At 40.3% G+C, this 27,760-nt stretch overlaps 1 protein-coding gene across 1 annotated transcript in view; it reads left to right on the top strand.

The window, feature by feature from the left end:
- The first annotated feature begins 2,497 nt into the window (after window positions 1-2,497).
- Window positions 2,498-27,760, top strand: part of ABCC2 (ATP binding cassette subfamily C member 2) — a 57,869-nt gene continuing 32,606 nt past the window's right edge. The window contains exons 1-12 of the mRNA XM_081074065.1: window positions 2,498-2,650; window positions 4,091-4,264; window positions 15,466-15,591; window positions 16,992-17,126; window positions 17,324-17,431; window positions 17,826-17,881; window positions 19,370-19,604; window positions 20,087-20,250; window positions 21,064-21,241; window positions 24,073-24,327; window positions 25,140-25,205; window positions 27,084-27,221. Of these exons, the coding sequence (XP_080930191.1) occupies window positions 2,618-2,650; window positions 4,091-4,264; window positions 15,466-15,591; window positions 16,992-17,126; window positions 17,324-17,431; window positions 17,826-17,881; window positions 19,370-19,604; window positions 20,087-20,250; window positions 21,064-21,241; window positions 24,073-24,327; window positions 25,140-25,205; window positions 27,084-27,221 (1,668 nt within the window). The 5' untranslated portion in view covers window positions 2,498-2,617. The remainder of the gene's footprint in view (window positions 2,651-4,090; window positions 4,265-15,465; window positions 15,592-16,991; window positions 17,127-17,323; window positions 17,432-17,825; window positions 17,882-19,369; window positions 19,605-20,086; window positions 20,251-21,063; window positions 21,242-24,072; window positions 24,328-25,139; window positions 25,206-27,083; window positions 27,222-27,760) is intronic.

Genomic DNA, 27,760 nt, shown 5'->3' with positions numbered 1-27,760 from the left:
TCCCCTAATATATTATTGTCCTTTATTAAAATAAAAAGTTCCTATCGGGACCTACTGTATATTTTTATCATCCCTGGTATAGGAATTCCATTTTTTTTATATTGACAACTAATGGGTAATCATAGAAAAAAAAACTAGAGGTTTAGAGGGAAGAAGAAGCCTCTAATTTTTAGAATTACAGAAACCTATATTGGTGTACATACAAAACAAATATACACCGTGCATTCTATCTCTGATCGGAAGCACATGATATTAACTTCTCAAACTTACAGTTATAATGCCAGAAAACACCAGAATCTTCATAACAAACAGACAAAAACAAACAAACAAGGCTAACAAAGGCATTTTTTCCTGTTGACTGCCACCTGCCACAGAATGGATTCCTGTTGAATGTCACCTGACAGAAATCATCACCATTCCAAGAATGGTCAGGGCTGCCTTACTCTCTGCAAAGGTGGAACTGCATTGGAGGGATTTGTGTCAACCCTTTTGGTCTCCCACAGGGGAAAGCTTCGAGTGCCTAGGGGTTTTCTCCCAGCTCTCCTAACAGTTCCCTCCCATTTCGTAGTATTAATCTCAGTACTTGGTGAAGACCAGTGTGACCAAAAGAGTTGGGGGTAGTACAGTCTGTTTCTGTGGCTCCTCTAGATTCTAAGCTGTTATGCCAGCCCCACACATGGCCTGGAAAAGTTGGTTAGAAGTTACGCTGGTTTCTTCTGAACCCCATTTATGGTAGATTTCCCCTCCTTGTTCTGTTTCAGGCAGAGATGAAAGCCACTGTGGCTCTCTTCTGTTTTATAAAGGTCTTGTCATTTCTAGAGCATAGTTCAGGGATTAGCAAAGGTTTTCTTTAAAGACTCAACTTACAGTTATAATGCCAGAAAACACCAGAATCTTCATAACAAATAGAAAATGTTTTGTGGGCTGAGGCAAGATTGAACAGTTTTTATTGAAAGATTGTTTATGCTGAATAGTCTTTTACACATTTTATAGTTAAAAATGTAAAAACCAGGGTCTCCCAAAACCAAGGGTCAGCTGGATTTGGCCCATGGGCCAAACCAACCCCAGTTTAGTTCATTTAGGATTCTTTGTGTCTTCACTGAGGGACTTAAAAAAATCTGTGATTACATCACCTTTCCAGCTTGCTTCTGTTAGTGTGGTCAGAGGTTTGTACCAAAGCCAGTATACTAATATCATGTTTCTATCGGACCCTGGGTCTGACCTCATCCCAAGGCCTAAATCATTTTAACACTCTTACAGACACACAGGAAAGTATGGATCTTATGGTTGTCTTCTGATAAGATGTTAACTGAATGAATGTCCTAGTAAAATTCTTATATCTTTCAGATGTTAGTAATCCAGAACATATTCCTTGGTACTATTGGTAAATATTTTTATTAATTTAAGGTAAACAAATATATAGTTAACCTTAGGCCAGGCATTAAAGTATACATTAGAATATATATGTATGTATGTATATACTAAAATATGCATTACTTTATTGTTAATTAATCTCTGTAGATACTGTCTTTATATACCCACAAAACAAAGACCTATTTGTGTGAGTGTGTGTGTGTGTGTGTGTGTTGATGACCAACATGGTTCCATGTAATCCTCCAAAAGATGATGTTTGCCCTTTAATACGTTGGCAAGTATGTCTGGCTGCTGTTAATTTAGGGTGCCATGATTTTTAAAGAACATTTGCTTTACTAGGGGATGGGGATACTAAGGCGTTGTTGTCTAATGGGTATAGAGTTTCAGTTTTGCAAGATGAAAAGTTCTGGAGATTGGTTGCACAACAATGTACATATGCTTAGCACTACTGAACTCTACACTTAGAAATGGTTAGGATGATAAATTTTACATCACACATTTTTTACGGTAATACAAAAAATTTGCTTTAAAATAATGTTAGATAAAAATACCTGATAATTATAGAAAAATCAGAAAATATAGACAAGCAAAAAGGAGAATAAAAATCACCTACAATCCTACAGCTAAGGTTAACATTTTGTTGCATAAATGCATAAGTACATATGTGTAGGTTCTCATTGAATATGTTATTGTATAACCTTACTTTTTCAGAGTTTACACTATTTTTAACCAGGTTTCAAGTTCTATGTTCTTAATTAAAAATCTAGAGGAGTAGGATATTTCACATTTCTACTAACTCTGAGGCCTTAAATGGAAGTGAAACTGCACATTGAGGGGTGCATGCCTCTCTATTGATGCTTCTCTCTTTAAGTCATGTGCCCTCAGGAAAGGGAAGGCTCCTCCATTCCTGATTTGTCAGCCAGCTCTGCTGACATCTTTCATTGGTTCCCTTAAGATATGCTCACACCTACAGAGTTTCTGGTACTTGTGGGAACTGGTTAGTCTACCGGTCCCTGGGTCTCCTCAGTCAAATGTCTATCTCCTGGGATCATGTAAACATACATTCGAGCAAGGTTAATGATTAAATTGTTGGGATGAAAGTTCAGGAGATCTGCTTTTAATTGGAATATCAGAATGGGAGATGACACATTGCTATTCACCTACCGCCTTCTCTCAGTAAAAGGGTAAACAAGAAACAACACAGTCATACGAGAGTCTTTGATCCAGGAGTGCTCCAGGAATCATGCTGGAGAAGTTCTGCAATTCTACTTTTTGGGTAAGAAATTACTTATCCTCTTCTCAAACTAAGAACAAATAGAGTATTAGCCTAGAGTTTATTTTATAACCTATGTTTATGGTATCCCAGACTCTTTTCTTGGACAAGCTAGCTACAAAATTGCCTCTCTCTAAAGAGAAATACGGAAAAGGCTTCCAATTTCATCAGTGTTAGGAGAGGGAATTGTTGTGTAGTTTGTGGGGTTGGAGAAAAAAGACAAAGTCTATGATTGAGTCTTGTTGACAGATGTTGATGTTGAAATGATAATGCTTTGTTCTAGCGGAACTGGCAATTAGTAATATGGGCTGGAAGTTGAGGCCAGGGATTTAAATTTGGGCATCATGAACACTGAGACAATTTTTTGAACCATGAGAGCAGAGAATTTCAAGATAAACAGAGTAAACAATACCAAATGGTTTAGTAAAATAGAGAATGAGAAGGGACCTTGGATTTAGTGATTTTGAGAAAATATGGTCTACAAACTCCTAGCATCAGAATCACCTAGAGCGATTGTTAAAATAGTTCAAATATCTTAGATAAGTCTTCTTAATTCTAAAGTTAGATAACTGTATGGAGAGATAAGAGCATGAATGAGATAGCAGAGCACATGGGGAACCCTTCCATCTTAGAAAGGACCTGGGCCCTCAAGGATAGAACAAGTTTACCCCGAAGGGGGATTTCGATAGGCCAATCCTTGAGATTCTCTCTGAGAATTATCAGGGCACCTTAACCTTTTCTTTAAAGAGTCTGTGCAAAGAGTTGTACAAAACAATTTAAAAATATTTATTGGGGAGAGAAAAATCTACCCTCACATGACTCAGATATAAGAATTGATATCCCCCACCCTCACTTCACAAGACACCTCTATTTATTGCAGAATGCAAAAATTAGTACACAACTTGCTGAGAATAAGTGTTCTGTCTAACAGTGTCATCGCTGCTCCTATGCTGAAGTCCCCCTCGGGTTTAGCACAAGCCCTGGGGCCATAGGAGTCTAAATGTCAGAGTATGACTAAGCACTATGCCTGCCGGCTGCCTGCGTGTTTGAACGTCTGCCAGTGAGTTCATCAGTGCTAAAAACTAGAATAAAAGTTTTATATCCCAGGGAACTAATCTCCCCTTTGGACTGGGGAACAGTGCCTCTTCTTCCCACTTGGCAGGTGCAGTGGTGAAATTTACTCAGAAGAAATTCACTTAGAATCACAGGAAGAAAGATCTTTAGAGGTTGGATTGGCCAGAAAAGTTGCTAAGTGTCATTAAATGGTGAATCTATATCCATAGGGGTGAATAGGAACATACAGCTAGCTAAAGGGTCGGGCTGGATGTAGATACAGAACTGAGTTAAAATAGTTTGGAAACAGGGTGGAAGGTGTGGGCTAGAATGGATCCTCTGTCTTCCAAAACGCATATAGCCAACAATTCTTCTCTTTTGGTCCCCCAGAATTCCTCATTGCTGGATAGCCCAGAGGTGGACCTGCCACTTTGCTTTGAGCAAACTGTTCTGGTGTGGATTCCCTTGGGCTTCCTTTGGCTCCTGGCCCCTTGGCAGCTGCTCCATGTATATAGATCGAGGACCAAGAGATCTACTCCAACCAAACTCTACCTCACTAAGCAGGTGCGGGAACCCCACTACTGTCTAACTAATTCCTTGATACACTCTAGAGACATTTTCTTGGTGGTTAACATGTCTTCCTCCCTGTCTTTTACCAGCTTTCCCAAATGCTGTTGTCTCAGGTAGAGCCATGTTCTGAATGTCCCTCTCTCCACCTGCTCTGTGCCTCACTGGTCCCTTGTTATATTTCTTAGTTAAGGTGACTTTGATTTTTGCAAAAGAATAGTGACTCAGAAATCTATGGATAGTGGACTCCCTAAACACCAATGACGGGTACTCACTCAGTCAAATATACGTAGTTATTGTCTTTTCGGTATTTGAGAAGCGAACACTGGATTTCCTAATAAATCTTTAAGCTGTTCTAATAAATCGGGAGACTGTAATTCAGCGGGCACCTACCATCAGATGAAAATGAGCAGTACAAGGTGTCCTCTGCACCATTCAGGCAATCCAACTGTCATGGCTCATCTCCCCAAACTTGGATCTGAAATAGAGCTTTCATTCTCCCAAAGCCTTCCATGAGTCTAGAAGATCACTCCCAGCAGAGGGAAGAAGGGTAGTGCTCATTCACAGTGACTTGTTTGAGTAAAGAAATAATAGAAAAGATAGGGGCTGCAAGAGACAGCCCAGGAGGAAGAGCCCCTCAGCTGGCCACACTGATTAATACAGAAAGGGTCTTGTGTGGAAATAAAAGAAAATCCACCATCTGCTTCTTTTCACTAGGTTTTTTTTTTTTCTTTTCCTCCCATCTGTTCTGATCATTAAACAGGGTTTTAGAAAGACAAATTAGATTTGGTGTTCTATGAACATATGCATCAAGGACCTCAGGTTACCTGAACTCTAAAAAGAAGGAAGGAACTTGGCCAAAGGAAGTGGGATTTGTGTTGACACTGAGCTGGGGGCTGGTGGCGGGTGTTGTTGGGCTCTGAATGGGAAAGAAATAGTCTCTGAGAGCCTGTAGCAGGGTCACTCTCTTCACTATTGACCTGAGTGCCCAGCATTCAGTAGGTATTTGTTGAATGTTGGTATTAAATGCACTCTAGGCATAGGGGTTGAATCAAGAGTGTGTTAGACTCTGAACATCGAACAATATGCTTCAATATCCTCGGGTATGAGTAAGAGATTTTGGTTACAGTTAGTTAAGTTAGGGAGATTTTGCCATTTTCTGGAGCATCCAAGAAAAGTCTTGGGAAATAAATCAGTATCCCATCCTAATCATAGTTATTAATTAACTTTTTTAAAAAAACACACAGCTTTCTTGAGCTATAATTCATGTATCATACAATTCTCTAATTTCAATACACTTCTAGTTTTTAATATATTCACAAATATGTGCAACCATCACCACAGTCAGTTTTATAACATTTTCTTTCTCTCTCTCTCTCTCTCAAGATTTTATTGGGGAAGGGGAACAGGACTTTATTGGGGAACAGTGTGTACTTCCGGGACTTTTTTCCAAGTCAAGTTATTGTCTTTTCAATCTTAGTTGTGGAGGGTGCCGTTCAGCTCCAGGTCCAGTTGCCGTTGCTAGTTGTAGGGGCGCAGCCCACCATCCCTTGCGGGAGTCCAGGAACCGAACTGGCAACCTTGTGGTTGAGAGCCTGTGCTCCAACCGACTGAGCTATCCTGGAGCTCAGCGGCAGCTCAGCTCAAGGTGCCTGTTCAATCTTAGTTGCAGGGGGCGGAGCCCACCATCCCTTGTGGGACTCGAGAAATCCAACTGGCAACCTTGTGGTTGAGAGCCCACTGACCCATGTGGGAATCGAACCGGCAGCCTTCGGAGTTAGGAGCACGGAACTCCAACCACCTGAGCCACCGAGCCAGCCCCTGTAACATTTTCATTCCCTCAAAAAAAACCCGTTTTCTCCCCATCCCTCTTATCTCTAAGCAATCACTAATCTACTTTCTGTCTCTATAGTTTCCCTATTCTATTTCATATGAATGGCATCATATAGTAATATGTGATATTTTATGATTGGCTTCTTTCACTTCGCATAAGGTTTTCGAGGTTCATCTATGTTGTAGCATTTATAAGTACTTCATTTCTTTTTATGGCTGAATTATAGTCCACTGTATAGATATATCACATTTTGTTTTACTTTTATAAACACAAAGCTCTATGGAGAAAAGAAAAGCAATGTATTAGCTTTCTCCCCCCTCTGTAGTGAATAATCCATTCACCTTTTCTCATAGTCTCAGGAGCTCTAATTATAATTTATAGTTTACTTTTTTGTCCTCCATCCTGAGAGTGACAGACACAGATTGCCTTCCTCTTAAAAATTTCAAAATAGTATCTTCTCTGGAAAAGTTGGAAGTATAAGTCCTCATAAAGTAAAACTTCACTTCCTCTATGAGAACTTTTTCCTCAACTTGATTTTATTTCTCTGCTTCCTCTTCTACCTGCCTTTGGACGCTTTGTTCCTCACTGACTCTTCAGCACTGTTGTCACTGCTTTTCTTGTTTTGTCACTAGTGCAGTGTTTATGTCATCTGAACTAAGTCAATTTGTTTGCCCAAGCTGGTGAGAGAAACTCTAAATTTATTCGTGTAAAGGTGATCCTTACAGAAAGGACCCGATGCACAGTAGGTAAATGAATGAATTGAATTACAACATGAACGAATGAATGAATGAATGAGCTCATAATCAGTCCCAGGGAAGCAAAAGGGGAATTTGGTTCTAGAGGTTTTAGAAGTGCTGAGGTGCCAGCAAGCTGTGCAGCAAACATGAGCGTGGTGTGCAGCCAGTGACATGTGGGAATTGTCTTCAAGTGTTTGCAGAAGTGGACCGTATTGCCGAGCTTGTTCTGAAAAGTTTCAGAGAGCAAGATCAAGGCAAGTGGGTGGAGGTTGTTTCAGGGAGTTGACTTTGGCTAAACATACAGAAGAACTTTGTAAGAAAAATAACTGTCCGACAAGAAAATGGACTGTTGGGGGATATGATCGCTGAAAATACTGAAATTGAAGTTAGACATTTGTCTGCCAGGGAAGTGGTGGATGTAGACACTCTCTGTAATGGGTAGAAGATTCAACCAGAGTGCCCTGTCATTCAGAAAGTGCTGGGAAAAGGAGGACCGTCCAGAGATGGGGAGACATTAAATGTGGTCACACCTCTCTCCTTTCTTTTCTAATACCAGTGAGATTGTATCTCCTTAGGAAGCTGAGTTTATTAAAGTCCTGTGTGCACTTGAAGCTCCTCCAATAAATCAGAGGTTAAGGGCAAAGACTACTAAGGATTGGGTAATCATTAAATAACCACAAGATTTCCCTTGTCCTAAATAAGAAAACCTTGTGTATGTTTCTGATTATAAAAATAATGCATGGTTATTGTAGAAAGTTTGGAGACTCCAAGGAAATGGGAAGAAAATTAAATCCGTTGATAATTGTATCACTCTGATATACTCCTGTTAACATTTTGGTATGTTTCCTCCCACTGTCTTTGAAAAGAAAGAAAGGAAGGAAAGAAGAGAGAGAGAGAGAGAGAGAGAGAGAGAGAGAGAGAGAGACAGAGAGAGAGAGAGAGAGAGAGAGACAGAGAGACAGAGAGACAGAGAGACAGAGAGACAGAGAGAAGAAAGAAAGAAAAGCTAAAGTCTATTTCTCACCCCCCTACCTGCCAGTCCCATTACCCAGGGCCCCGTGTAAGATTATTTTGATGGCTATCTCCGTATCTGCAACTAATGTGTTTATACGTGTATTTCTTGATCTATCAGTTTCCAAAAAGATCTATTTCTGCCCTCTCTGAAAGAAGGAATTTAGCTCATGACCCACTCCCAGCTTCCTTTTACTCTCTTACTCTTTCTCTCAGTCGTCTTTTAATTTTATATGATTATTTTCAGTTCTCTTGTTGGTTACCTTTATACCTAAAACTAATCTGCCATCAATTATAGACTCTACATCTTGATGCCTCTTTAAGATGAGAGGATTAGTGTCTTCAAATTTCTTGGATCTGGAGAATATCATCAAATAAAATTTTCAGAAAGAGCAACACTAAAGTCTCTAAGTTTTTCTGAAAAATGTTCATCTGGATATGAAATGTTAGCTTCAACAACCAGGTGTGTTTTTTTTTAACTCTGAAAATGTCCCTCTATTGTTCCCCACTATCCTGTGCTACCAAGTTGGGGTTTTTCTCATCCCTTGTTATCCTCTCTAGAAGCTTTTATCCTCTTTATTCTTGATGTCCTGAGATTTCATGAGTCTGTTTACATGGATCTTTTTTCATTCAATGGGTTCTACACTTTCAGCCTAAGAACTCATGTCTTTCTTATCTCTGAGACATTTTCATATATTCCTTTCATTTTTTCCTCTAATTTTGAAATTCCATTTCTCTGAATTGGACTCTGAATTGACCCTCCTTCTCAACTTCTCTCTCTAGCTCTCTCTGTCTTTTTAAAATTTATTTTCCTTTTCCCCCAGTATTCTGAAAGATGTCCTCAATTTTTTCTTCTGGTTGTCCTAAAGAGCCTTTATTTTAGCGATCATGGGCTTGATTTCTAAGGATTCTTCTTAATTTCTGAATACACTTAATGTTTAAATAGAAACCTATTACTTCTCTTATCTCTCTTAGGACATTAATTTTAAAATAATTTAAAATTCTCTTCTGTTCATGCAGTCATTTCTGTTTGTCTCATCCCAGAATCAGTTGTTTTGTTTAATTATCTTGGCTATCTTCTTTGCTAGCATTGTTTTTTCTCTGCTTTCTGGTGGTTATTAGTGTTCTGTTTGTTAATCTGAGCACATGTGGCTGGAGTAGGTCCCTTTTCCATGACATGTCTGCTTCTGCCGCTGCCCTCTTCTTGATGGGAAGACTGCCTGTTACCTGTGAGTCCTGGGTCATTGCCTGGACTTTCACAGAACTTCAATTAAGACTCTGATTTCTGTCCTGTTTCCCATTCTTACTTGCTGTCAGGGCTGACTACAAATAATAGATTTATATCAGTTGAGACTCTCTCACCTCCAAGTCACATCCATTGGTTTAAACAATAAACATCTTATATAATAAGAAGTCCAGGGGTAGTGCAGTTCCAGGATTTGTTAATGTAGCAGCTCAACAATATCAACAGGTGGCTGATCATCTGCATCTGATAACCTCGGCATAGCAAGTCAGTTATCAAGCTAGCACATGACTGCAGGATGGCTGCCACAGCTCCAGGCATTACACCCTCAAGCCAGCGTCCAGAGGCAGGTAAAGAGTGCAGGCGCCCTTACACATCACTTAAAAAAAAATAGCTTTCTTGTGATATAACCCATATACCATAAGAGTCACCTGTTTAAAGTGTATCATTCAGTGGTTTTTAGCATACTCACTAATTTTGTGACCATCACCACTATCTAATTCCAAAATATTTTCATCGCTCCCAGAAGAAATCCTGTACCTATTAAGCAGGAACACTTCCCTCTCCCCTCTCCCCCAGTCCCTGGCAACTACTAATCTACTTTCTATCTCTATGAATTTGCTTATTCAGGACATGTTACATACTTGGAATTATGCAATATGTAGCTTTTAGAATCTGACTTACTTCATCTAGTGTAAAGTTTTCAAGATTTACGCATATTGTAGCATGAATCAGTACTTCCTTTTATTAAAAGTGTTTTTTTATTGTAGTAAAGTACATGTAAGATAAAATTTACCATTTTAACCATTTTAAAGCATACGATTCAGTGGCATTAAATACATTCATAATGTTGTGCAGTCATCAGCACTGTCTACTGCCAGGACTTTTTCATCTCACTAAATGGAAACCTTGTTCCCATTAAGCACTCATTCTCCATTCCTTCCACCCTTATCCCCTGGCAATCACAGATCTGCGTTTAGTCTCTGTATATGCCTAGTCTGGATAATTTATATATAAATGCAAAGGTAATATGTGGCCTTTTGTATCTGGCTTCTTTCATTTAGCATTATGTTTTCAAGGTTCATCCATGTTGTAGCTTGTACCAACATTTCATTCCTTTTTATGGCTAAGTAATATACCATTCTGTGGGTATACTGTATTTTGTTTATTTATTCACCAGTTGATGGACATTTGGGTTGTTTCTGTTTTTTGTCTACTTTGAATAATGATGTTAGGAACATTTATGCACAAGTTTTTGAGCAGACATAGGCTTTCATTTTTCTTGGGTGTATACTTAGGAGTAGAATTGCTGAGTCATATGGTAACTCTATATTTTGAGGAACTGCCAAACTGTTTTCCAAAGTGGCTGCACCCTTTTATATTTCTGCCAGTAATGTATGAGTTTCTAATACAGTAGTACATCCTTATCTGTGGTTTTGCTTTTCACAGTTTCAGTTACCTGTGATCAACCATGGTCTGAAAATACCAAATGGAAAATTCCAGAAGGAAACTATTCATAAGTTTTAAATTGTGTGCCATTCTGAATAGCATGAAGAAATCTCTTGAGTCCAGCTCTGACCGCCCCCAGGATGTGAATCCTCCATTTGTCCAGCGTACCCACGCTGTATATGCTATCCACCCGTTTGTCACTTAGTAGCCACCTGGGTTATTAGATCGGACTGATGTGGTATCACAGTACTTACATAGAGTCACCCTTATTTTATTTAATAATGGCCCCAAAATGCAAGAGTAGTGATGCTGGCAGTCCAGATATGATCAAGAGAAGCCATAAAGTGTATGTATGTATACAGAAAAAATAGTGTATGTAGGATTCGGTACTATCTGCCGTTTTAGGCATCCACTGGGGTCTTGGAACATATTCCCCCTGTGAGGAAAGGGGGAGCTCCTATGCTTATCCTCACCAATACTTGTTATCGTCCATCTTTTTTATTGTAGCTATCCTCGTAGGTGTGAAGTGGTATCTTATTGTGGTTTTGATTTGCATTTCCTTTATGACTAGTGATGTTATATATCTTTTCATATGGTTTTGGCCATTTGTATACCTTCTTTGGAGAAATGTATTATTTGAATAAACTCTTTGCCCCCCCTTTTTTTTTTACTTTTTAAATTGATTTTTAAGTGTGTTTTTCCAGGACCCTCAGCTCCAAGTCAAGTAGTTGTTTCAATCTAGTTGTGGAGGGCTCAGCTCACAGTGGCCCATGTGGGGATCGAACCCGCAACCTTGTTGCTAAGAGCACCGCACCATGCTCTAACCAACTGAGCTAACCAACCTCCCAATTTGCCCGAGTTTTAATTGGGATCTTGTGTCCATTTATTGTTGAGTTGTAAATAGTTCTTTGTCTTCCAGATCTGTGTATCTCTTTGATCAATGAGGAAAACCTTCCCAGAAGCCCCCCACAAGTTAGTTCTCACAAGCTGTCCCCCCATTTCTCTTTGATCAGAATTGTATCACATGCCCATGGCTAATGTGTCACAGGCCAGGGGAATGGGACCATCATGACTGGTTTTAATTCACCTCGTAGGATTGGAAATAGATCCAGCTTCCACCCAAGCATATGGCTGAGCTGAGTAAGGCAGATATTTTACAAAGGGGGTCAGGGTCTGTTAGGAGGAAAAGAATAGCTTTGAGGAGGCAGTTCTACCAATCAGAGTCCCAACAGGAAACAGACAGTTGAGGCAAAACAGGATAATATGAGGAGATTTTATTTACAAAGGGACCTGGAGCTTAGTAGCAAAGTGTTACCACTCTAGGCTTGAAAGGACAAGAGTAGAGAGTGAATCTGGTGGGACAGACAGAAGATACCAGCACAGCAGTCGGTAGGTAATGTCTATCTCAGGCTCCCCTTTCCCTGCTGCTTTTTCTTTTCTTTTGTTTTTTTTTTTTTTACTTTTTTTTTTTAAATTTATTGGGGTGACAATTGTTAGTGAAATTACATAGATTTCAGGTGTACTGCTGCTTTTTCTTGTGTGTGTTTTGGGCCATGGTTTTCTCTGCTTTTACCTGTCTTGGTTGACACGTTTGCTTTTTTGTCTTCTATTAATAAAACTTATCTAGTTTCCTGAGTTCACTCTTCTTCATTCATATTCTCCGTGCTATTATGGATTTACTTCTTGGACACTGTACCATCATTTCAATGGGATGGGGAAGGATGGGAGATAAACAAAGTGTACTAAACCGGACCTCTTGGACTGGAAACGCCTGTCTTTTTCTATGAATATTTTTAAAACATAATTGAACTTATTGTATGTGCAATTTTGTAGTCTACTTTCTTTTGTTTGAGATGATATAAAAGCATTTCCCAGTGTTAACATTATTCTTAAATAAGATTTTAATGACTACAAAATCATTCATCACATGAGAATACCTTAACTTATTTTAACAACCCTGACAATGTTAACTCCTCTCAACAAACTCCTCCACCACTGTTTTGGGATATTGTAGGTTTTATAAATTCTTTACTATTAAAAACGAGACTCCAGCTAACATTCTTGTGAATAAATTTTTGTCCGTAACTCATATTATTTCCTCAGCATAGATTTCTAGAAGTAGAATTACTGTATCAAAGTATATGAACAGTTTAAAGCTTTTGAAACATACTGGGAACTTTTTCTAATCTAGCAAGTTTTTTTGACAATTTATAGTATCACCAAAACTACATTAAAGTGCATTTCTCCACACTTTCGCTAGCATTATGTCTTATATTTTTCTTTAATTTTATATGCAAAAATGTCATCCTATTGTTTTACTTTGCATTTCTGTAAATACTAATGCAATTGATTATTTTAAAATTTGTTAAGAATATTTCTTAATTTGTGACTTGTCTGTTGACATCACTTGCTCACTTTCTTAAATGGAGGTTTTAGTGTATTTAACTTTATATCTTTTGAATAGATAATTTACAGAGGGTTACAAAATCTGTTTTATTGGGGAACAGTGTGTTTTTCCAGGACCCATCAGCTCCATGTCAAGTCATTGTTTTCAGTCTAGTTGTGAGGAGCGCAGTTCAGCTCCAAGTCAAGTCGTTTTCAATCTAGTTGTGGAGGACACAACTCATTGGCCTATGTGGGAATCCAACCGGTGACCTTGGCGTTATGAGTACTGTGCTCTAACCATTGAACCAACTGGACACCCCAAGGGTTACAAAATTTAAAAGGTACAAAAGGGAGCATGATACTCTAGTCACTCATTCTGTCTGACTTATTTCGCTTAGCATCATACTCTCAAGATCCATCCATGTTGTCACAAATGTTCCTATATCATCTTTTCTTACCGCCGAATAGTATTCCATTGTGTATATATACCACAACTTCTTTATTCATTCATCTATCGAAGGACATTTTGGTTCTTTCTATGTCTTGGCCACTGTAAACAAAGCTGCAATGAACATTGGAGCACACGTGTCTTTATGTATAAATATTTTCAGATTTTTGGGGTAGATACCCAGGAGAGGGATTGCTGGGTCATATGGTAATTCTATTCGTAATTTTTTGAGGAACCTCCACACTGCCTTCCATAGCGGCTGCACCAGTCTGCATTCCCACCAACAGTGTATGAGGGTTCCTTTTTCTCCACAGCCTCTCCAGCACTTGTTACTATTTGTCTTGTTGATGATAGCCATTCTGACTGGGGTGGGGTGATATCTCATTGTGGTTTTTATTTGCATTTCTCTGATGATTAGTGATGTTGAGCATTTTTTCATATGTCTATTTGCAATTCGTATGTCCTCTTTGGAGAAATGTCTCTTCAGGTCGTCTGCCCATTTTTCAATTGGGTTGTTTGTTTTTTTGTTGTTGAGTTTCATGAGTTCCTTGTATATTTTGGATATTAGCCCCTTATTGGAGGCACTGTTTGCAAAAATCTTCTCCCATTCAGTTGGTTGCCTCTTTATTTTGTCGATGGTTTCTTTTGCTGTGCAGAAGCTTTTAAGTTTCATATAGTCCCATTCGTTTATTTTAGCTTTTACTTCCATTGCCCTTGGAGTCAAATTCAGCTTATTCTTTTTTATCTCCTAATTTACCTAAAGGCAAACATAACTTACCACTTCAAAAGCTATTATTTTTTTCCAAAAAAAGAAAAGATTCATAGTTTCATGTGAGGAAAGTACAATACTGTGTAGTGTATTATACACTTGAGAAAAATGTATTTCCCTTATTAACCTGTCTTTGACTCTATGCTTTGCTAACTAGTAGCACTGGTCCTATTAGTTAAAGGTGCATTCACCTTCCTCGGCTGATTCTCATTACAAAAGGCCCAATATCTCTGCCTGAGCCATTCTGGATGAATGAGACATGGAAATGAGTAAGGATAAGATGGGAGTAGAAAGGGATGAGGGTAGGCAAGATAGTACTAAAGATCTTCATTTTGAGGGCTAAGATACGAGTGGAGCTCCTCAGCAGAAGTAGTAATTTTCCATCTTGATGGGTAGGGGTGGTACTTTAGAACCATACAATATGTATCATATCTCGTATGCTCATACGACAAATATTGTTTGGCTTGGAGTCATTTTAGGATGACATAGCTGCAATCATTTGCAATATTAACTTTAAAGATTATAGGGGGAAAAGGCTGGGACTAATGACCAAAGAAAGGTAATAGTACCAACCCAACCGGGGTGGGGGATCACCCTCTTAAATCTATTGTATTAGTTATCTATTGCTGTGTACGAAATTATGCCCAAACTTAACAGTTTAAAAATAAATGGTTTTTATCTCACAGTTTCCCTGCGTCAGCAATATGAGAACAGCTTATCTGAGTTCTGCTTCAGGATGTCTCATGAAGAAGGTTATAGTTAATAAGCTGGGACGAAGGTCATCTAGAGTTTTGATTGTGGCTAGAGGATCTAAGATGACTCACTCACGTGGTTGTTGGCAGGAGACTCAGTCCCTAACCAAGAGGACCTCTCCACAGAGCTAGTTAAGTGTCCTCATGCTGGGGCTGGTGGCTTTCCCTGCAGTGAGTGACCTAAGACAGAGAACAAGGAGGAAGCCACATTGTTTTCTGTGACCTGGTCTTAGAAGTCACACACTGTCACTTCCACCGTATCCTATTCATTAGAAGCATGTCACTAAGTCCAGCCCACACTGAAGGGAAGGGAAACTAAGCTCTGCTTTTTGAAGGGAAGCATATTAAAGGGCACATTTTAAAACCATCGCACTTAACATTCCTCAGAAACACTTACAGCATACGTTGAACTGCATCCCATTGTTTGAACTACATGTATCCATTTATGCCTGAAATATTTATTGAGCGTGTCATCTGAATCACTGAATACCATTTTTACCATGTATTACTGGAAACCATTTTATTCTAAAGAATTATATCCTCCTAACTGTGGTCTTTTTCCTTTCTCAGGTTCTTGTTGGGTTTCTTTTTATTCTAGCAGCCATAGAGCTGGCCCTGGTACTCGCAGAAGACTCGGGACAAACCACAGTCCCCGCCATTCGATATACCAATCCAAGCCTCTACCTGGGCACATGGGTAAGGCCCATCACCACTTCTGCCCTGTTTATCTTCTCTCTGCTCGTAGTCATCTAGCTGAAATTTACTTTTCTAGAATGAAATTAAATCTAATTTCATCTACCTTTTTCAAGGACCTACGATGAGACAAATGATTATAATGGGGGCGAGACAAATTGTAGCTTTTCATCTTTTGAACACTAGTTTATAGAGCATTGTCCCTAGGGTACTAGCGTTAATGACTGATATGTATCTTATGCCTTCATATCTTGCCCCCTAAAGATCATACATGAAATTCAAGTTTCTTAATATAAAAGAATTTTCTTAAATGCTATAAATATTAGTTTTCAATTGATTGATTGTAGACTCTAATCAACAGATCACTGAGTCTAGAGTTGTTCATATAAACTTGATGACAGACATTTCTTCTGTAAGCACGTGGTTTTTGACGGGGATGCTACCCAATGAAGTAGATGCCATCATTTTAAAACAGGAAGATGCCTCATTTTTATCTGGGTTTCCAGTCTTTCTTAAAAAATCAGAATGTCTGGCAAGTGTGGGCCTGCCTTCCCACAGGGCAGCGGTCAGCTAGGCTTGAGTAGCCGTTTCCCGCCCCCATTACGCCAGGCATGCGCTCAGTACTGACCCCACACTCATTTCACTCAGTACCATGGTCTGCCTGGCCCCTGCAGGCATTGTTGTTTAGGGCGGGGCTAGGCAGTGGAATGCTGTAGTTGGCTCACAGAGCTGACTGATTGTGTGTATCTTTTCACCCCTGCTTCTAGTGACATGCTGGAACTTGAAATCTACCACAGTGGGGGAATATATACCACAGAAATTGGCAAATACTACATATCATAGCTTTTATTTTTTTCTTCCAGAATGCTAGTTTACTAACATAGCACTGGGTTTAGGGATCTAACATTTAGTTACTTATATCCAAGTGAGATGTTACAAGGCAAGTTGCTTTTATTGATTGCTTAGTCTGATATTATTAGAAAATCATGATACAGTGACCTCGCATTTATCCAGCAGAATCTGCCTCCCCCAGCTGACTATGGTAGTGCATGAAGTTAATTTCCTTGTGTCTTGAAAAGATTTTTCTAGCTCCCAAAGTGCCTTCACTAAAATGCAGATGGTGACCCTCTCCGTTCTTGGCTCGCTCCCCACCCAAGTATGGTTGAACAGAGATGGCGTGGGGAAAGGGGTCCCAGGAAGAGCACAGAGGCCCTGAAAGAGAAAGTTGGATGGTGTCAGGGAGGAAATCTAGTTTGGCATTTATGTGCTTTCTGCTTGGCCAGATTCGGTACAACAGTTTCCTCCTTCGGCCCTCCTTTCTTCCTGTTTTCTGACATCCTTTTTGGCTCTTGTCCCTGGCTAGTGGTAGTATTTTTCCAAACTTGCTGTGGATTTCTCTCCAGCTCCTGGTTTTGGTTATCCAGCACAGCAGGCGATGGTGTGTGCAGAAGGATTCTTGGTTCCTGTCCCTGTTCTGGATTCTTTCAATACTCTGTGGCACGTTCCAATTTCAAACCCTGATCCGGATGCTCTTACAGGTAAGGAGGACAGAGAGGGTGACATGAGGAAAAGCTGTCGGGCAACTTCTAAGTCGGAGCCAATGGCATACAATTAGCTGAGCTCCAGGATAGAACTGGATTTAGGGGATTTGATATAGGCTTTAATCACCAGTTTAGGCTTAATTTGGATAAAAGGCTAATTTTCTATATTGTTTTTGTTTTTGTTTTTCCCATAGGGCAGCAGTTACAATCTGGCCTACTCCTGCCTGTTCTTCATCTGCTATGGATTCCAAATCCTGATCTTGATCCTTTCAGCATTTTCCGAAAAAGATGACTCATCAAATGTGAGACTCTAAATATATACCTCATAGGTTATTTAATTGAATGGCACCTTGACAAATGTAACTTTGAGCTGTCTAGGTCTCATGGAGGTCCCCTAAGCCCAGAATACAATAGTATAGACCATTTTATGACATAAGAGAACAGAAGGTGACTATTGACTTTTACATTGACCCGCCAATCTTTAGCATAGACATTTAATTCGTATCTCTCTGCCAGAATTTCTGATTATCATTCTACTGGTGACCTTACAGTCGCTAAATAAACACGTAGGTTGACCAACTGACCTCTGTATCATATCTAGTTTCCAGCACAACATTATATCCATTTCCCATTTTAGAGCCCATAGAGTTCTTATTTCCAATTGATTTACTTTCTAATTTTTTGTCTGTCTTGCAGAATCCATCACTCACGGCTTCATTTCTGAGTCGCATTACCTTTTGTTGGTATGACAGGTAGGAAATGCCTGAAGAATGGGTCGTCTCTATCTCTACCCCCTCACTCTTCTGAAAGTGGTAGAAATCTTAATTTTTAAAAATGCCTCCTGTGGCCTCCATTTCTCCTCTATTTAGTCAGAATCAGAGAATGTTAAAACTTACAGATCAATGTAGTTTAGTTCCTTCACCAGGCAGATTGGGAGGCTGAGGAGAAGATGGAGGGAGATTTGCTTTTGGTAGTCTGGGGGTTCCATGGAGATAAAGTAGGACAGTAAGAAAAGGAGAGAGCAGGGCTGGAAAGGGGAAATGTGGGGGCAGGCAGTGTGGCACAGCCTGGGAAGGTAAGGGATGAAATAGCTGGCCTGGGCTTCCGGAAGAGCAGGAGCAGGCGTTCTTGTCCTTTGTAGTTCCATGGACCCTTTTGGCTGGTAACACCCATGAATCCCTTCTCAAATAATATTTTAAATGCATAAAATAAAAGACATGGGGGGGGGATAAGGGGAAAGGATTAGGAAACAGTCAGTAACCACAAATGGCCTCAGGATTTTTGAAAATTAATTTGGGGAACGTAATCATTAATGTTGTAAAGATTTTGTAGGGTATCCGAAGGACACGTGTCCCATTTGGGAGACCACCTCAGGGATACTGTGGATGCCTGATCATGGCATTGTACACCAGAAGCTAAACATTAATGAATGCCAACTATAATTAAAAAAAAAAGACATAGGATTATAAAGGAAAACAAATACACTGAAATATAATTACCTAAATTATTTTTTAAAAAACCCAAATGACACCTGAAACTAATTTAAAAAAAGTTAAAAAAATAAAAATAAAAATAAATAAATAAAAAACCCAAATGAGTGCTATAGTAATACAAGTGTCTCTTTATTAATGCATTAAATAACACAACCTAGTGATGGGTCTAATAATGACCATACAAAGTAGTAATGAGTAAAAGAGCCATGAAAACATTTGTGATTTCTTCCAGTGACAAAAGTACAGTTACTCCTTTTTACAACTCTGGCTGGTTGCATACACTCATATTAGAAGGAAAGGCTAAATATCAATTAGAAGCAATTAAAAATAAAGATGTAATTTATTTTTCACCCATATTCTCATGTCTGTGGTTGAGGAGACCTTATCTAGAGAGAAAGTATGGAGGCAGCCTCAAGATGATGATGGAGCAGCAGAGAGACAGCTAGTGTTTAAGGAGGAAGGAGCAGGGGGCAGTGATGCTCTTTTGGCTCTTAATTCAGTAGTACCCCATCCCTTCCCTTTCTCTTTTCTTCTATCACCTTCTGTCACCCCTACCCGAACCCTTTCCTGCTCTCCCCACTCTGTCAAGTTCAAAGGGTCAGGAGATGGGCTGGTGGGGCAAGGAAAAAGTCCCATTCTTCTGTCCCTCCATCCCGGAACTGGGAGGCAGGTTTTGATAGAAGCATCAGGGAGACAGCCTGTGACGCACTCTGTGGGGTCTCAGCTTGTGTGTCCCTCTTGTTTCAGCATTATTCTGAAAGGCTACAAGCAACCTCTGACACTTGAAGATGTCTGGGATGTTAATGAAGAGATTAAAACCACAACACTGGTCAGCAACTTTGAAACGTGCATGGCAAGAGAGCTGCCCAAGGCCAGGCGGGCATTCCAGAAAAGGCAGAAGAAGAACTCCCAGCAGAACTCTGGAGCCAGGCTGGATGGCCTGACCAAGAACCAGAGTCAAAGCCAAGATGTCCTTGTCCTGGTAACTTTCCCATGAGGGTCTGTGTGAATGTGCTGTATGTCTCAGGCAAGAGAACATCAGTGTCCTGGGGATTTTTGTGCTCATATTTTTTACACCACTTTATACTTTGCAGTGCATTTCATACTATTAGTAGGATTCACAATACTGATACCTTAGTGATGGATTCATGGGGGTATAATGTACTATTTGCTCTCCTTTGGGGTATATTTGAAATTTTCTATAATAAAATGCTTTTAAAAATAGAAAGATAAAATAATACCTTAGCATAACTAGAATTTGTACCTTAGTGGGATTTAGCATTAGCAGTTAATTCATTTACTTTTTCACTTGAAAATATTTATTGAGAGCCGCTATGTGTCACTAAACCTTGTACAAAGCAGCAACTGGGCTCAGGGGTTTAACACCTTGGAGCTGTTCAGTGCAGGACAAAGTCTTACATCCACAGCTCTGTGGACTCTGTTGTTGTTTGGTTTCGTGCCTAGGAGGAAGCTAAAAAGAAAAAAAAGAAGTCTGGGACCACAGAAGACTTTCCCAAGTCCTGGTTGGTCAAGACCCTCTTCAAAACCTTCTATCTTATACTCCTGAAGTCATTCCTGCTCAAGCTAGTGCATGACATCCTCATGTTTCTGAATCCTCAGCTGCTCAAGTGAGTCCCCGAGTCTGGGCTTGCCTCAGGACTTTCTCGTCCACTCTCCTTTTGGCCCCTTGTGGATGCAGGCAGGAGCTTATTAAATTCCCATTTGTTAAATGCTCATAATTTTCTTCCACCTCACAGCGTTGTATTCATGAAAAGGGTAAGGCAACTTTCAAAATCTAAGATGATATGTACTTTAGCCTCCCTCTTTGCCACGCTGCCCATTCCCCCACCACCACAGGAAGCCAGGTACTCATTAGGGGCTCTGTGTGTTAAACAGAACTGCTGTGGGCTGAGCCACATCCAAGAGAGGGGCAGCATATCCCAGGGGAGCCTGGTACCTCGTGTCTGTGACCTCATCGCTTCGCAGTCACTGCCTTCAATGGAAGGTTCCGGTTAATCATGACAAGACTTTACATGCTCCTGGGATCTATGGAATGAAATATTCTCAAGGGAAGCCCTTCTAACTCGTGCTACATACGTGTCCTAATTCCTTTCCAGGCTTGCGTTGTCTGGGAACGAATCACTTTGTTCCTCATGGCCTCTTTTACCAGGCGTTGCAGGAAGACAGAGACAAAGCATTGCAGTGGCAGCTCCGTGGAACATTCATTGTCCCTTCTCACAGCCATGGGTCATCCACTCTAGGCTCTTGCTGCTCCTCTCTGAGCCAAAGCAAGAGGGCTGGCATGACTGTGGCTCTCAGTCTTCCAAGAGCATTGGAATTCTGGTTACTTTTCTCACCTACGAGGTAGGGTGGAGTAGCTGGCTATGCAAGGACGGTGAGGAGGCAGAGGCTTGATAGGCATTACTTTTTTGCTCTGGCAGATTGCTGATCTCCTTCGCAAATGACCCTGACACCTATTTGTGGACTGGATATCTCTATTCCATCCTCTTATTCATCGTGGCCCTCGTCCAGTCTCTTTGCCTTCAGTATTACTTTCAACTGTGCTTCGTGCTGGGTATAAATGTACGGACAACCATCATGGCTTCTGTATATAAAAAGGTAAGTGGCATTTGTCAGGCATCACCAAAGAAAATCCCCTTAGTGAACGTGGGCATTTATTCCAAGATTGAGGAAAATTTGATAGAAATGATAAATGACCTCAGCATTTGATTTTGATTAACCATATAGTCTTCTTTCGATGTTCCTTTGGAAATCAAAATATGAAAAGTGTGTATGTAGACATGGGGTGTGGGGGATGCACTCCAGAGAAAAGCTGGCAAGCTGTTCTCGGCCCTGGATCTGCCTCTCCACCTTGAAGGCTTGCATTCTGTCTCTCTTTTCCTACCTCCCTAGACAAGGTGAAAACACCTTGGGAAAGAACATAAAGTCAGAACAAGCTGGCCAGGGGCAGACTCTTAAAACTACCAACATTTATTTACATTTAAACCCAATACTTCATGAAACTGCACTCATAAGACTTGGTGCGTCCATGTCAAATTATAATTTTGCCATAGACTGGAATGCCCTAGTCACCAGGCCTCCATCTCCCCTGCTGAAATGAGTCCCTGAGCCTTGGGTTGCCTCAGGGACCCACTTATGCAAGCAACTTCTTTTTCTAAATCTTTTGTGGCTGACCAAGCCCTCCTCTGCCTGACTCGTTTGTTCAGTTTGTAAATACATTCACTCTGCTTACTGAGTTCTGCAGACTTGCGAGCTTTTCCATCTCCTTGAGGTGATTTTTCTCTTCTTCCCTTTGATATGCTGCTTGTAACATGTAACTTTCTCAAGGCAATTGTATTTTCTTTATATCTTAGATTCCAAGATGAAGTCTCATGTTGTCCCCTAAGAAAGAAAATAGAGTCAGTGACATCTCAATTAAAAAAGAAGGAAAGAAAAAGAAAGAAATGAAAATAAAACAGTTACAATCAATTATTATAAACCTGAGGAGATAATTCACATATGAGGGGTAGGACTTTTAATAGGTCAAAACATCAAATAGTTGCCCTTTCTTCCTCTTTTTCTTCTTCCACTAGAGAGTTCCATTACAGCGATTTCTCTATTACAGTTCCTGGTTTTCTCCTTTGCTTTCCTCTCTTAAAAAGCCAATGTGTCTTTGTCCTCCCTGAGTACATACTGATTCGTCAAGAGACCCAGACAAGTAACCCAAAGGTCTTTAGGTCAGAAGCCTTTGAACTTCCAGAAACTCTCATACTAGAATTTATCTTCCCCCAAATTAATTTTTTAATCATCTTATTCCTTCTGGAGAGATTGGATTTCTGCTGGTTTGCAGGGTATGAGGTCACTAACCAGGCTGTCTCAGCCATTTCTATGAATGCACACTTTTACAATTTTGATTCTCAATATATATTCCAGGTTTTGCAGTGGTTACGATACATAAGGAAATTATAAAATAGAGCCTTTAAGACACCTTCATTCAAATAAATATTGCTACTAAAATCGAATTTAAAATTGACTAATTTCATATGTTTAGACAATGCTTCATTTATGAAATGTTGTGAAACATTTTTCATATCCATTATCAACCCATAGTCCTGTGAGGTAATTGCATTATCCCTATCTTACAGAAAAGTAAGGCTTAGATCATTTCATGCCTACAATTACAGAGCCAAGACCTGCCCCCAGACAAGGGCTATTGGGACTAAATCAATAACTTTTTCACTTTATTGAGATTTATTGAGAAAAGAAAACTATGGTGATTACCTTGAAGATGTTTTTTTTTTTCCCCCATCAAAGGGAAGGCTTAGAAATGGACTGATTTCTCTAGAACTTTGGTGTCCTAACATTTTAAGAATTTTTTTCCTTTTTACTGGACAACCAAAAATCGCTGTATGTGCCAAAGAAAAATGTATTCATAGATGAAAATAACAGTAGAGCTTCTAGGAGAAGTACTGAGGTAAAAATCTAGGGCCACTCTAGTCCATATACCATCTTTGTGGCAATTAAAGGAGGCTCTCCTTCCTCCAAGAAGGTGCATAGTGCAAGCTGGTTTTAGTCCCATCCCAACCCAAGTTCCTTAGCTGGGTGCATTTGTGCAAGGCATTGTTTGCAGCCTTTTGATCTCTTTAACATGAGAACAGGAGGCTCATATTATGAGATTTAAATATCTAGTGCGTCCATGTCAAATGGATTTGGTGAGTCCATGTTAAATTATAATTTGGAAGAGCCTAGACATTGCCTGCAAATTCCTGACAGTAAGTCATTTTGCTTCAAATGTGTGAACTCTGCAGCTTTCCTCTCCATTCTAAGATCTTTGACCTGCTTGGGAGTGGTTGCTACCTCCTCATAAAAGTATGGCTCCAATAACAGGGCCACGTCAAAAGTCTGCAAGGCCAGAATCAATACACACTTCCTTTCTTCATCCCTCCGTTTGTTCCATCTTTCAGTATTTGGTTCCCTACTGTGTACCCTGTGACACAGTAGTGAAATGAATGGACGTAGCCCTTGTCCTCACAGAGCTTAAATCTGGTGGAAAAATAGAAAAAGAAAACAATTACATCTCAGTGTGATATATGTAATGACAGAGGTAAGCCCAGGACTCAGAAGGGCGATCCAATCCCAGCTTGAAAGTCAGGCAAGTCTTCTCTGGAGAAGTTCCACCTAAGGTGACACTAAAAGATAAATAGGAATTTTGTGAGCAAAGAAGTTGGGGTGGGGCGTGGGGTTGGAGAAGGTGGGAATAGCAGGAAAGAGTGGTCAAGAATGAGAACTCTGTTAGTAAAACTAGGAGGCAAGAAGACACAGCCCCTTGAAAACACTGTGTCCATATGGAGCCCACCCTTCTGCTGTGTTCTCACTTCCTGAGGTTCCCCTTTTACTCCCCAGTATCCTTGACCTTGTCCATGGAGGCCAATCACGATCTTTATCTTTAGTCGCTGATCCTATCCAACCGAGCCAGGAAGCAGTACACCGTGGGCGAAACAGTGAACCTGATGTCTGTGGATGCCCAGAAGCTCATGGACGTGACCAACTTCATCCACCTGCTGTGGTCAAATGTTCTCCAGATCTCCTTATCCATCTTCTTCCTGTGGAGAGAGTTGGGACCCTCAGTGTTAGCGGGTGTTGGGCTGATGTTGCTCCTAATCCCAGTTAATGGTATAATCGCCACCAAGAATAGGGCAATTCAGGTAAAGAAACAGAGTCACCCTGGGGATATATAGAATTTCTTCAAAGTCTAAAGTCTTTCGCTTATTTTATTCTAACTCTTGGTGGGAGTGTGGGTAAGGCAAAGCTGCTGGAAGACTTCCCAGTATTCCAGATGAACTTGGCTTTCTTTATCTTCTCTTTTCATCTTCTGACCACTCTTTGGGTTTATATACTGTATCTCCATTCATGTCAGAGGGAAGAGCCTGATTGCAGAGAGAACAGCTGCTCAGGGACCCTGCACATACCTCTGCCACCTGCTCCACGGGGCTGTTCTTAGAACAGTGATTATTGACCTGTTTCCCCATCATAGTGACACGAACCCATCGCACACAGCCGTCACCTGAGGGACCCAAACTAAGCCTGAGTCCTGACAATCAACTCTGCTACGCAGAGAATTAAATGGTGATGTGATAGTGAGTTGACTAGGTGGCTGTTTTAGATTATGGGGTCAGAAGAGGCCTCTGTGAGGAGGGGACGTTTCAGCTGGGCTCTGTACAACACAAGCCTGACCAAGAAGGAGTAAGCCTTGAGAAAAACAATAAAAAAAAAAAAACAACACAGTTAGGCCAAGGCTGGGGGTAAAAATGAACTTGGCACTTTCAAGAATCAGAAAGAAGGTGGGTGTGGCAGAGACAGAGTGAGCAAAGAGGGGAGTGGGAGAGACACATCCCATCACTGGGCACCTCAAGTTCTTACCAAGTGACAGCCAAAAATGTCACCGAGACCTATCATGTGCGGCAAATCTGGACACTCTCACATGGAAGTGTGTTTTGTTTTTACTTTTTCCTTGCAGGTCAAAAATATGAAGAATAAAGACAAACGTTTAAAGATCATGAATGAGATTCTCAGTGGGATCAAGGTGAGAAGCCAGGAGTAGGTGGCCCTCTGGGTGCAATGACAGCAGCAGTGGGCACTTGGCCTTAATGAACCCTGGTAGACGCTCCTGCTTCTAGGCCCATGGGTGTCACATGACTCCTGATTCATCTACCCACAAATCTCCTTCTACTACCCCTTTCAGGCCCTCTTTTAAACCTGGGTTTGTATTTATTTACCTTAAATGGTTTCTTTTGTTTTTACGTTACTTTATAAATTGTCGAATGTGCACAAAAGTAAACAGAATGATATAATGAACCCCCATGGACATTGCCCAGCTCCAGTAGTTATCAACACAATCAAACTAGTTTCATCTCTACCTTTCCAATCTCCACTTAACGCCATTCTAGATCATTTGAAAGAGAATCTCAGGTTATCTTGTCATTTCATTACTAAATACCTTGTATATATTTCTAAAAGAAAGACTTTGTTTTTAAAGATACCATTATCACACCTAAAAAAATTAACAATCGTTCTTTGGTGCCGTTAAATTTCCCCAATTGCCACCTTCATCTCTCTCTTTTTTTTAAAACTGTTCATTAGTTTGAATAAGGATTCAAAAAATATCCACACATGGCACTTAGCTAATAATGCTTTTAATCTATAGTAGTACCTGCCCTCCGCCTTTTTATTTTGGTCATATTGGAGAAACCAGGTTGTCTTCTTTCCTGTATTTCTTGTAAATTGGTAGGTAGATCTAAAACTTGATTAGAGTCAGGTTTGATTTTTTTTTTTTTTTGAGAATGGGGTGGGGATAGGGGAGTAAGGATGTTACAGTAACGATGCGTATGCCGGGATACAGGCTTCGTCAGACCGATTCACCCGTTATTAAGTTTCCTGTCCTTCTTTCACCTAGAACAGTGATTTGTGGCCTTCGCAGCATGTTTCGATCCCCTGGGATGTTTGTAAAATCCACTAAGGTTTGAACCCTAATTCAGACCAATTACATTAGACTTTCTAGGGGTGAGGCCCAGGCATACATTATATTTTTAAAGCTCCCAAGTGATTCTAATATGCAGCTAAGATTGAAAAACCACTGTCATAAAAGTTTTAGCAGCCACTGCTGATCATGGCCTTGATCTATTATTTCATTAGGAGTTATGAAGGGGTGATATTTTAGTTCTATCATTCCTTTGTCGTTGAATAGTTGGAATTCTAGGAAGAAGAATTATCTTAATCAACTAGTTGATTACCTTAAAATAAAATTTGTATGGGATAGGAAGGATAGATGCTTTCTTCAAATTTTTCAAAATAATACATTTCATCCTCCAAAGGTGACCAATAAGATCTTATGTGTGTGTGTACGTATATATAGTTTTGAATTCATTGATTTTGCATTACCTTAAACTTCTTGAAAATGAAACAGAGGCCCCTTTTAATGCCCTGATATTTCTTCACACAGAGCACTTTCCCACTAATGCGGCAAAATTGAATAGACTTGATTTTGAGTCTCAACTCTACCACTAGCTAGCTTGGTGATTTTGGGCACCAAAGCTTAGCCTCCCTCTGCCTGTTTCCTTATTGTTAAAATGGGCACAATAATTCTACAAAAGTAGGGGACTAACTCTCCCTGGTTTGCCCAGAATTTTCCAGGTTTACACTGAAAGCCTCATGTCCTGGGCAATCCTGAGTCCCAGGAAAACTCAGAGAGTTGGGCACACTTAGATTGTTATAGGGATGAAGTCAAATAATGTATTGTCAACAAAAAGAAGCTACCTTTCTGTAATTATACTTTATAATCTGGATTTCTACACCACCACCCCTTCAAATTTGGGGGAGCATATGCTAAAACCTAAGTGAATGAGATGCACTTCATGTCCTTTTGGGGTAACAGTGTGAGCTGTGTTCTTTTTTATCCTATTAGATCCTGAAATATTTTGCTTGGGAACCTTCATTCAAAAACCAAGTTCACAACATTCGGAAGAAAGAGCTCAAAAACCTGCTCAAGTTTGGGCAGATGCAGTCTGTGATGATGTTTCTCTTATTCTTAACTCCAATCCTGGTGAGTGACATGAGGCAGGGGGCGGGGTCAGCTTCTGTAAGAGAAAGCTCTGTCCTAGATAGACTGCCCCAAACATCGAGGCCTGACCCCCAAATCCAGGGAACTCTGCTCCTCTCTTTAACTCCTACCTCATGCCCTCAACCCTAGTTTTACCCCTGTGTAAATTTTGGTGGTCTGGGTGCCCAGAGCAAGTTGCTGAGATGTTCGGCATGAATGTGGTATCCAGGAATGGTTTGTATGGACGACAAGGAAGGCTTCTTGTCTTCTGGGGGTGGCCATGTGAGTCAATAGCAGAAGAAACACTGATATAGGAACCAGGAGACCCGAGCTCTGCTCCCAGCAATGCCATTAATTAATTGAGTTTGTGTCTCAGGCAAGATTTTCCTCCTCCTCTGGGTCAGCTTTCTTATCTGTAACATGGGAAGGTTGAGATAATCCCTAAACTCCTTTAACTCCAGTAACTGATGTACTGCGTTCCTGAGACTTAGTACAAGGCAGCGTGAGTCCTTTTAGGAATAAAGTGCTCATGACCTTGCTTT

Source organism: Rhinolophus hipposideros (assembly GCF_964194185.1).
Source record: "Rhinolophus hipposideros genome assembly, chromosome: 15".
Classification (NCBI taxonomy): Eukaryota; Metazoa; Chordata; class Mammalia; order Chiroptera; family Rhinolophidae; genus Rhinolophus; species Rhinolophus hipposideros.
Note: the sequence above shows the minus strand (reverse complement) of the source record. Positions and strands in the feature narration are given on the sequence as shown.